This window comes from Lonchura striata, chromosome 6 (assembly GCF_046129695.1).
Source record: "Lonchura striata isolate bLonStr1 chromosome 6, bLonStr1.mat, whole genome shotgun sequence".
NCBI classification, from domain to species: Eukaryota; Metazoa; Chordata; class Aves; order Passeriformes; family Estrildidae; genus Lonchura; species Lonchura striata.
This window is the reverse complement of record NC_134608.1, coordinates 17,088,883-17,101,238: the sequence shown is the minus strand read 5'-3', so window position 1 is coordinate 17,101,238 and position 12,356 is coordinate 17,088,883. Positions and strand designations below refer to the sequence as shown.

The 12,356-nt window shown below is 37.7% G+C and overlaps 1 protein-coding gene across 1 annotated transcript in view; it reads right to left on the bottom strand.

Annotated features, from left to right (window-relative positions):
- NRDE2 (NRDE-2, necessary for RNA interference, domain containing) overlaps positions 1-2,222 on the bottom strand; it is a 28,247-nt gene extending 26,025 nt beyond the window's left edge. The window contains exon 1 of the mRNA XM_021531927.3: positions 2,069-2,222. Coding sequence (XP_021387602.2) covers positions 2,069-2,147 — 79 coding nt within the window. The 5' untranslated portion in view covers positions 2,148-2,222. The remainder of the gene's footprint in view (positions 1-2,068) is intronic.
- Positions 2,223-12,356: the final 10,134 nt, after the last annotated feature.

The window sequence follows — 12,356 nt, the reverse complement described above, 5'->3', positions numbered from 1 at the left end:
GCTGGATGCAAGTATTTCAAACATCACAATGCATTCCAAACTTTAAAACACTATCTCTACACTTGTTAGGTTTTTTTTCTTGTGGAATGTCTAAGAAGTTTATCATTTTTCATTTTTGCAGAGCAGATATAAAAGATCTATTTTTCAGTAATATGCATGTACTTGTTACATGTTTATGAGCACAACAACAGCAATCCAATTACACTCTCTTTATACCTCCTCAACCAAAAAGAAAAACTTATTAATTTACAGTGCATATCTACAGAGACCATTTTTAAGAGTTACATGAAGCCTTTTGTTGCCTCTCAGGATCCTGCAAATCTGCTTTCAGCAAAACTCACTGCATCATCTGACTTACAGCATAGTTCAGATTGCAAATAATGCTGCACATCATGCTTACTAATGCCAGCAGGGTTACTTACCACCACTGCTCTCTTCATGGCTACAGGTAAATTCACAATTTATCTTCCACCAAACACTAATTAAGCTTGACAATATAATTGTATCGAAGCATATAGAAAATTGCAGCACTCCAGAAGCTGCTGCAACTCAGCAATTGGGCAGCATAGGAAGCATAAGCACCGCTTCAGTGTCTGTTTCAGACAGCACTTCCACTTTAGAAATGGCTTAGGAAAGTTTTTAAAAGTATGAGACAGAGTGATTGGCTGCATGAAACATGATTAACATATATACATTATTACTTCAACTTTTACAATAAAACTATGAAGCAGTCCCAAATGTCTGCACACAACATTAAAATCAAAATACTCTGGGATCTGTCTTATGATGCACTTTGGCTTCACATCAGGTCTGAGTAGAGAACCATCTATCAGAGAGACAGATGCCTGTCAAGTTCTCAAGTTCTCATAAGCTGAACGTGTGAAATTTGATATACACCACCATAAACGTGGTTCTGAGTTAATACTTAATTTTTACAACTCACATTAAAATGTCGTTGTCAACAACAAAGTACAATATTTATTAAAACATAAACCAAATAAATTATGTTCCAGTTTTGTAAATAATTCTCACACAAAAAGCTTCCAGTATACCAAAATTTAAGTCACAAGCAGTGCTGACAACAGAAATCTGGATCCAAAAGTCAGTCTTACACCTTTTTCTGTATAATCTGATCTTCCAGACAGGTGGCCTGAAGAGACATAGGTTACTGTAACAAACTTAAAGGCTAAATTCCTAAAGTTTTAAAATATAACGAAAGTCTTATTACTAGAGAATTTTACTGCATCCCTGCCTGACAGAGCAGTTCCTCTATTCCTAAAAGCTGTAGTTTGAGATCATATTGTGTCTGTTACTCGCTATACCAAATGTCATTATCAGAAAGGATCCTAAGTGCAGCTACTCTGCTCTGTACTGGGAGAGTGAGCTCCAGCCACTGTTCTGCCATCAGGAGTGATGCAGAACTGGCTAGAACAAGAAGCTAGTGCACCATATTGACTGGGCCAAACACACAAGAAATTTAGCCTAGGTAAAAAATAGTCTTTGCTTTCTCTTTGTTGGTGTCTAGGGAACCCTTGGTGTCTAGGGAATGGGGAGATTTAAGGGTGGTAGAACCTGAGAAGCAAAAAAAAGATCAAATCCTGTTTAATAGCATTAATAAACTTAGTACCTACTTCACCGCTTGGCATTACACCAGAAAGTGTTATTTACTTTAATATTATTACTTATTTTATTAAAAGCATTACTCGTTAGACATCAACTACAACAGTCAATGTGATACAATGAATCATAATCTCATTTCCAAAAAAGTCCTTCACAACTATGATTTGACTTAGTAATCAAGGAATTTAAAACAACTTTTCAAGATAGCCAAAGCTAGTGGGGAAAAAAGAGAAAAAATGAAAATCAAATAACAAAAGCAAGGACGAACCCCGTGCCGCGCTCCGCAGCCTGCGGGGCGCCGGTTACGGCCCCACGGCCCGAGCCCGGCGGCAGCACCGCCCCGCCGCCGCTACACGGCGGGGCCGAACTCGGCCGCAGCGGGCGGGCGGCCTGTGCCGAGGGCCGCCGGACAGCACTGAAGGGCAAGGCGGTTCGCCCAGGACTTTACCTCTCGTGGAGCCCTCGGAGCTGCCCGCGGGGGGCTCCCCGGGCGGGCCGGCCCCGGCGAAGGCGGGGAACAGCGCCATGTCTCCGGCGGCAAGATGGCGCCGCACGCCGAGCCCGCCGGGACCGGTAGTTCTTCCGCCCGGCGCCAAGATGGCGGCTGGGGAGGAAGGCTCGGCGCTGGGGGGGGAAGGCTCGGCGCTGGGGGGGGAAGGCTCGGCGCTGGGGGGAGGAAGGCTCGGCGCTGGGGTCGCGGCTTTCTGTGGGACCCCGCTTATCGTGCACCCTCCGCCGCCGCACTGCGGGACTGGAGCAGGGAGCTGCTGCGGGAAGAGGCGGGATGCAGTTTCCAGAGCAGTTTCCCACCACCCCCATCCCTCATGAAGCTCGCCGGGACGGAACACTCGGGCGATGTCGCGGAGACGGGAATGCTGGGCCGTGTGAAAGATGACGATGCTGTGAGAGAGAGGCCAGGCGGCTTTTCTGCTGGCAATCAGCGTATGCCTGCAGAGCCGGCTGCCCTGGCAGCCTGTCCCAGCCCCGTCAGCGAGGGCAGCAAATAACTCCTGCAGCCGGGCCTTCCTTCCTCAGCTCTGACCCGGGAGCCACCCAGCCTGCCCGATAGCGTCCATGGGCCTGTCCTGCACAAAGGAACTGGAAAAATAATTTTTTATGCTTTTCTCTTTGTGCTTTCTTGGACAGGATGTTCCGCTTCTTAATTATGTATTGTCTGGAACAGTATTTCCTTTTTTGTCTCTCGCCAGTGCCAGGTTTTTGCATTGTGAGGAGAAAATAAGCACCCTATTCACTTTTTTCTGCAAAATGTTATACCCCGTTAATATACTTCAGTATTCTTCTTCGACTGAAAAGTTTGTGTATTTGCTTTAAAAGCTACTCCATAATAGTCTCCTTGTTGAATTTCTTTAGTTCTTCTAATTCTTACTAATACTAATGCATGACAAAAATTTCATGTAATGATTAAGGTGTACAGTGAGTTTAGGAATTATATGGAATTATGATGACTGGTTTGTTTTGTGCTCCTTTTCCAAAGCCTTCTGATCATTCTGTTTGGCTCTAGTCTTCTCCTGAGCTCCACTACCTGTCAAGAGACCATTTGTGACTGGCAAAAGGTAACAGGTAACTATTGTGTGTAGATGATGGAATTAACTTCCCTATACACACTACTTCACATTTACCAAACTAATTTCTTTGGTCATTTTATAATTCATCTTTTAAATTCTTCAGTGACTTTTCTCAGTCAGATTTCCAGTTGATTGCTACGAATACTTTGCACCATCTACACACTTTGTCAACTTTACAGTCACTGCATTTGCAGCCTTTGATGTTGATGACTTCTTCCTTTAAAAAACTCTAAAACCATTTCTTAATCCTTGTTTCCTAACTTTAGTTTATTATTAGATCATAAACTGCTCTTCATCAACAGGAGATAAATGTGAAAGTACAGAGAGAAGAGGATTCAGAACATAGCAGTGATCATGGACATTGATAGTCTGGAAGTAATCAAATGAGTGGGGCCTGATTGCCAACTTGGAAAGTTTGGCTTTAAGTGTACACTCACCTACCTGATGTGAAGCCAAGTTTTGGTTCAGGTATGTTATAATCTATGAAGTTTTGTAGTAAAACTTTAGAATGTAGAAAATGTAGTATGTAATCTATAGTAATATGTATCCATCTAGAACTCATACAGAAGATAGGTAAGACATCTAAAAGAAGCCAATTTTGAAGAGAGAATTAAAAAATAATTACCTTGCCACATACATGTTTTAGCCTTTATCCTGAGAACAGAAAACCTGTGTAATTTTGCAACCTGCAGTTGTCTTTCTTTCTGTCTCTCATAATTTCTCCAGGTAGTTTTAGAACTCATGATCAGTAGCAACCAAATTTAAAAGAGGGTTGCAATTTATTTATTGCATTACTGCAAATCAAATGAGAACAGGTTAGAACTTAGAGCAGGATTTTGAGTGGGAGCAAAACTCCAGTATGCAGTTCACACTGGGAGACTGGCCTACTGAGAAAGTTGAGTCAGAACTCTTCTGTTAATGGAAATATTTGTTACAATCATATTTGGATAGTTCCTGAAATCTGTAATTGCGTTTATTCTGCATACTTCAGCAGTGGGAGAACTACCACCTATCTACAGAAGAATAATTAATTCCCTCTTATGAGTAAGACTCAAAGCCCTTTCAAGCTTTTGGTACTCTAGTGCAAGATAAACTAAATAGATTTAATAAAAAAGCATTCAATTCATTTGTGAATGTCAGCTGCTTACAGCGATGGTAGCTAATGACTTCTCACAAATAGAATACGGAAAATGTACGTTTTGAAAGTAAAGCAAATGACCAAAGAGAGAGTTTATAAGAATCCTAAGCACAGATTTATGTCATGTCCCTGAAAGTTAAATCAAATTATGGCTAAAGGAGGAGAGAAGGCTACATTACCAAACTGTTAGTGTTGCCATACATCTATTACTGTGACAAAGAAAAACCCCAACCAAACAAACATATTTAACAATACCACAAAATTAAAAGCAGTTATCTTCCATTATCATGAATGAAGTTAAATTTGTGTGAATGTTGTTTTTGGATTGATGCACAAGTAGTTACTATTTAACATTAGTAGAAGTTAGCTCTGTAGTAAAATCTCCTGCTTTGAATTTTCTTGTACTATTGAGTGAGCAGTGCCCATGCTGATGAAATGTAGTTTTCTGCCACATATCCAGTGTATTAAATAAATTGGTTGCCTCAAAAGTGTGGCAGTTGAGCCACACTTTTCCACAGGATTTACTGAAAAGCCTGACCAAAGGACCTTTTGATGTCTAGAGTAAAGAAATACTGAGCACTTTCTTCAGTTCTATCCTAATAAAAGCAAACCATCAAGCCTTTTGCATTACAGACAAAACCACATTAGCTGCATATTTAGCAAAAAATTTCAATTACTAATGTTCTCTTCAGTTTTAATTATCTATTATATTACTTGTATAATAAATATTCTATTCTGATACTGTATAATATTGCTGTTACATTTAATGTATCATATTTTCTCCTCAAAAGACCTACTTTACAGGTCAGTATGTTTGTGCTTCCTAGAGTATTTTATACAGAGATTTTGAAAATGACATTACAAAAATGTAATTCTACTGCCTTCTTACAATGTAATAAACAATACCTGAATAAAATCTTAGCAGTTTAAGTTATTAATAAAATAGGGCTATAAAATTACATGGGAAATGTGCAAACATTTTTTCTTCAACAGATAAAATTAAACAGAAACATACACGAGCTGATTGATGCATTATTGCTAATATTTTCACAAAGGCTGTCAGACCATCTTTCTAATGCTTTAATAAATCTAGTGGTTTATTTACTAATCAAAGTCATATCTGTAAAATCTTCACTTATGAAAAGCTTGCTGGGCTATCAAATGCTTACTGGGTAGACCAGTTATTGCAGGTATATTTGTGATGCACATATGTAATAAAGTTAACTGGTTCCGTTCAGAAATGTATTCTGATGCTACACTTCAAAAACTTAAAGGAGTTTTTTTACTTGATTATTTTAGGCTGCATGGTAGTGCTGGCCTTGAACTTCAAATTGAAGCCATGGTCAGACTGATCCTGTAAGCAAGTTTGAAATATGTGTACACTGTTCCATTATACAAAACAGAAACAGCAACAAAATTAATACCAAAAATCTGTATCAAAGCCATATTCTAGACAGGTCTGTGAGGTGTTTAGACATAAACCTCAGATTCGTAAAGTATTTTAAGTTCTGCTATGTATTTATGTATGCATATGTGAATATAAGTCTGTATTTCTACATAATTCCAAAAAAAGTTGGGTCTCGATATTGTTCCCAGTACATCTACTGTGAACAAAACACAGTAGGAGAGGAAGGAGGTATTTTGCAGACATAAGCACAGCATTTTGTTTGCTAGAAAGGCCTGCTAGCATTTTGTACAAACCTTCTCAGGGTGAAGACTAGAGGATTTCTAGAGAAATCCAGAATGATTAAAACTTCCTATACATATCCAGACCCATACAATTTTATCCAGTTTCCTTTTGCAAAGAAAAGTAGTGAGGGATTTTAGTTCTTAAAAAAAATGCAAACCAAATCAACCAAACAAAAAACCCCACCTCACATCCACCCTTATTTTTAGCCTATTTTCATATTTTGTACCCTGTGATTCTATAACTTTTCTTTTTAAAATACCACAGGAATAGATCCTCCTGTAAGAAAAATGCACTTGACATACTTCTTTTATTCTCAATCCAAACAATTGTTACATGACATTTTGTCAGAAAACATTCAACTTACTGCACAATTTTGAGGTGACTTGGTGGCTTCATTGTGCAGCCACAGGTGAAACTTCCAGTTACTGTAATGAGGTGGGTTTTTTGGTGCCTTGGGATCATAGGATCAGATGTTCATTTGGAGGAGTCATATTCCTAATGAAACTTTCAAAATGCGGCCTATGAAAGAGCATGCTTAAATAGACAGTATTTTAAAAATAAATAAGCTTACCAGTCAGGCTTTTCCATCTTCTATTGCATTTAGCAACTCTGCATTTTCTGTAGATTTAATGATTTCTTATGTAAAATCGATGTTAATTTCTCATTAGGCTTTTCCCCAAAATAAAGTTGATCTTTGGATTTATCCCTAATCTCTAACTTTTTGTGGACATATGCCTGGAAGGGATGGTCTATGCCACTGAGTTCAGCCTTCTCTGCAGAAAACCTCACTACACAGGTGTGTTCATATATTCAATTATGAAATGTGTTGGGCTTTTCTACCCACAACTCCTGTAGAGAGACAAGTCCAGAACCACAATGTTCCAATGCTTAGAAACATCCTGACTTCCTCCTTAATTACATTTATGTTCATATCCATCTGTTTTTGGGCCAGCAATTTCCTATGGATTAAAATAGCTCTCTGCTTCATGAGGGTGCTAACCTGGATGTAATCTATGCACAGACAGCAATCATATGCCACTCAGCCTTTCTGCCATTAAACAATTTAAACATTTTCAGTGCTCAGTCCACTGAATTTTTTGCACTTTTCTCAGTTCATATTCTGAACTAGAATTGTACACAGTATTCATGACACAGTGGTACATCTCAGTCTCTACTGGAAATATTCTACAGCCCTACATTTAACATACAGTTGGCTGAATCATACTAGTGGCTCATAATGACCATAATGAATAATTATAATTGGGCATTTCCAAGTAACTGCTTCCCTTATATGAATTCCCCCTATTGTACCAGAAAATCTTGTTATTAATCCCTAAGGACATGGCCTTCTATTCTGTATTAAATTCAACTTCCATAGATCACCTGTTCTATAGGACTGAAATTTTTGATATGGCTCATTGTTGGCTCAACAGCAATGCCTCTGGTTTTGCCATCAGCAAGTTTAATTACCACATTCTTATTTTTGTGTCATTGTCTTTGTTAAATAATATTGGCCAAATGTTGGTATAAGGAGCACCCACTGAACTCCATTTTTGGTCACATAGTCCTCTTTCCAGCACAGACCTATTCTCATGCCTCTTTTAGCCACTTCTTTATTTCACCTAATAATCTCACAAGCACAACATTGTCAAGTGCTTTACTGAGATAAAAATTAATTGTATCTAACAGGTTTCCATCATAAAAATTCTGCTGCCATTAAAATACACTCATGGTCTATCTTTGGTAAACTTGAACTGCATTTTATCCCATCTTCCATTTATTTCCATACTGTTCATTAATTTCAAGCTGTATTTTAAAGCTTTATGTGTTGATGTAGACTAACAGAATAATTGCAAATATAGCAAATTATAAAATAGAAGTGAAGCTTTTTATATAGCACCACCATAATACCACAAGTGGATTAAAATCTCTACCACAAGCCATAAAACTTAATTTCCTAGTTTTTTCCACTAGTCAGTAATGCTCCACACCCCTTTGAGTAAGTTGAGGTCTCCTAGTTTATCTTCCATCCCACAGTTCTTTTCACTTTATGTATATTCTCTTCTGGCTTTGACTTTACTTTCTACATCTTTGTTCTGAAAGTTGCAAAATTACTCACTAGGCTGGGGCATGCAACTAGATTATACAAAACCTTTTTGCTGCCTATATTGCTAAATAGTCTTTTTGTTTCAGTCTTCTGCAAGATCTAGCTCTGAGTTAGGTTTGGCAAATCTACCTTGAGTCTGCACCTCCAAGACTCTAAATCATAGCTTTCTTGATTCATTCATTTCCCTTCTCCATTCTATACAGAGCTTTTCCTTGTTTTTATTCTGACTGTGTAGGTAGTTACTCATCCCTCTTTAATAGTTGGAGTGTAAATTCCAGATATTTTTTGTATCTGTGTTAGATACATTCCAGATCTCTGTCATGTTTAAGCCTCTGATTTATTACTTCAATTACTATACCTAATTTCTCGGTATTAATCTTACAGTATTAAAAAAGCTCTGTAAAAGTTTGTCAAAACAGTTTTGTTCATTCTTCCATTTCACTTGGATTTTTCAGCCAGGTGGGCTGAAAAGGAGAGAGGACTGTTCTGTCTTTATTTTAAACACAATCAGTTTCCTCCCCGTCTTTACTACCTACATAAATTAGTCTAAAATAGCATCAGTTTGTGCCCAGTAAAAAAAAAAAAAAAAAAAAAAAAAAAAAAAAAAAAAAAAAAAATCTTTTTTTGTCACTTTGTCACTTGCACAAGTACCTGAGCTGTAGTGGCATTAGTAGCCTACATTTTTCACTGTACAACAGCATTTTTTAATCTGTCTTCAACCTTGTCAGAAATCTTCCTCATCCCCATGTTTTGCCAACAACTGAGCTGAGATGCCTACATATTTTCCTTTCTCCTATCTCCATTTGTGCTGCAAAATTACAATAATTCAGGTGCTAATGACACTGTAATAATTTCCTCGGTTTTCTAGAAAAATTCAATTTGTAAATAATATCACATGGATATCCTTTATTGGTATTGAAAAGTTTATTACCAGACAATTTGTGTAATGCGTGAATTGTAGGCAATGTCACCTCTTTGCCAGAATGCTGATTGCTGTCAGTAGACAACTGATATGACAAGCATTGAAGCTAGTTGATAAATACACAGTTAAAAAAATCTATAATGACCTGAAATCTTGCTGTCCTCAACTATTGCACTCCTTTCAGCACACTAAAGATTATTAAGCCTATAAAAAACCCACCCTAATATACCTAAATTATAGATTCCATCACTAAGCGATAATACTATATTAACTGGGACTAATAAATTATATATTTAAGAAAATTTAATCCTCTCTCTTACTAGCAGTGAAAGTCCTATCATACAGACTGCAGTTATTCTGCTGATGTGCTGTTCCTTTTGACCCTAAAAGCATCAGTATGCTGCACAACTTTGAAAAGAGGAGAATGCATAGGTAAGCTCTAGAACAGCAATTGGAAATTTAATTTTCATGTAAAGAAGAAAGAACATTAATTTTATTTTTATGGTTCTTCCTCAAAGAACCATAGGTATGTCCTCAAAGGTATGTCTGTCCTTTTTTCATGCACTTCTTTTTCACCTTACCTGTCCCTTAGTGTTTTGCTACACCCATTAAATTGCATAAAAGCAGTTCTTTTGGCTCAGAAGGCTAGAACCAGTTGTACATTCATTAAATGTATTAGAGGAAAAGTAAGGATGATGGTAATTCAAACCTAGTTCTTAGAGCAAGAATAAGAATAGCCTAAGCCAAAAAAATTTGAATGCCCATACACCTGCATCAGAGTAAGAGTGAAAATATATATAAAATTTTATATTCTGTAGTTTATTTTATACATGCATGCAGGAGTGGAGCAGTTTGAAATTTACAAATTCCCAAGAAAATTGAGTACTTCAAAACTCTGTTAGTCTGTACCACAAATATGAATATGCTCAACTTTATCAAAATGTTTGCAACCATCTTCATTCCCATGTGAGCAGGAGGTTGGACTAGAAGATTGTCTGAAGGCTGTTCCAAGCTGACTCATGCTATGATCCTGTATGAATTCTCTCTATAGAATTCTCTCTCTTCACAACCACTATTCCACACTCAGATGTGCACAAAACCATATGACAACCCTTTTTCAAAGAGCTCCTAGCACAGATCTGTCTCCCATATGTATTTATTCCCATTTTGGTACCCAAACTCAGGATGATCATGACCACACATGACCATCTGCTCACAAATAGTCAGGAATATATTGTTCCTTTTCTTTTCCCAGACACTCAGTATTGTACACCAATCATTTATCTCGCTGTCTATCCCAAATACCCCTTCTTCCCTTATTAAATGTTACATTCTTTATTCATTCCCCACAGATTCTTCATTACTTTCTCTCAGATCATAAATTTTGTTCAAAGCTGTTGGGCTTTCATGAACCCTAAGTTCATTTTCTCAAATGCAGCCATTACCTGAAATACTTTCTACCCATCTGACTATATGAGTTTTTTTGGACAAAGGACTTCTCACCTATTTTCATTACTTCACTTTATTTACATGAAGTGTCATGTAAATATGGACAACTTCCAAGATGCACCAATGACAGTTTCTTATTTCACACACTTTGCTTTGATAAACAATTCTTGTCTACTCTTTTCATTATTATCCACATTAGATATGAGGTCTTCTTTCTATAATTTAGCCTAGCAACCAGGTTACCATTCTGAACTAGAAGTCACATATATATATATATAAAACAATACAAAAAAATCCATCTAGAAGTAAATAGGAAAGCAGATAACAATTTACATAATTAATTAATGATGAAGAAATCATTGTGTTCATTAGTATATCCAGAACAACGTCGTTAAAGTATAGCTAATCATGGTAGACAATCTTGTGCTAAAAGCAATGTAATGCTGCAGCTGGATTTCCTAGGAATCGCAATCATTGATTCCTGATATTTAGGGCTGCTCAGAGTCCTAAAATCCAAAAAAAACACTTAAATGGCATTCTACCAACTCTGCTGCCAAAGGTTATCAGTGAGTTTTAGAATTAGGTACTTCTGAGCTAAGCACATTGCTGTTTTAATGAAGAAAGTACATCATATGCTTAAATAAAAAACTTCTGGCACCTTTACACTGGAAGGGGAAGCTGCACTCCACCACAAACTATGTTACGGCCCTTGGCAGAAGCACACAGTAGCCTCATGTGAACTGTGGAATCTCTAAACACTGTCACAGCAGCCTTCATTTAGGAAGAGCTACATAAAGCAGGCTCTGCTAGGTTCACACAAGTTCATTTATAGAACACTGCACTTTCAGTTTGTGGGTTGGTGTCCCGTATTTGTTAGCAAAATATCAGGAACACTATACTAGAAAGGAAAGAGACTCCAGTGTTTTCATTATCAAAATTTTTGAACAGCCATCATGGTTAATGGAGGCCCTGCACTAGAGTACCACTACAGAAATATGAACCCTGAAGACTTCAAGACTTTATCTGTAAAGTATCCTATTTTAAAATGCTAAGATCAGGGTTTTTCTTTGGCTGCTGTAAGTAATTACTTTCTATTGTTATTCAGTAAATAACTATTTCAAAAAGATAAATTACTAGGACTAGCAGTCACAGATGAGCCCAGAGAGAAGGACACTCAGATAATCAGCACAGTGAGTTAGTGAGTCATCAGAAATATATATAAGATGGGGAGAGGTGCTTGGAGAGACTAAGGAGGAAAGGGAGGAAAGCAGAAAGAAAGGCCAGAGTTAGAAAATGCCAATAATGTTAATTAATAGCTGTAACCAGAGTTTTCTGCTGATATAATTTTTTCTTCTCAAATCAAGAAATAGAGTATTTTCATGTGTTGTTTTTCCCTGTTATTCAGGGATCTTCCCTGGGGTTGCCAGCTGTGTTTTGATAGTCAGATTGGGTGGAAGATTTCTCCAGCAGCAGATTCTGACAACTTTTTTCCCATCAAGGAAAGAGCTTGACAGTCATCGGTTCCGTTGCTTGTCAAAAGGGAATCTGTTTGCTCCTTATCAAAGTGCCTGCTCTGCATTTATTACCTTTGTTTGGATTGTTTGTATTTCTTTTCTTTGTGCAGTTATATTTTCTGCACACAAGGATTCTCACCCTCTCAACAAAAAGCACAGTTAGACCCATCAGATGGCACTCCTAGAAGGGATTTCTGAAGCCTGATGATCATCAGTCTCCCTCCAACCTGTACATTCCCCACCCTGCCAAGCAGGGTGGTGTGACAGAGGCAGCTCCAAGGACAAGTCATTTATTTCTCTGCAATGTCTGGTCCCACCACACCCAGCTGT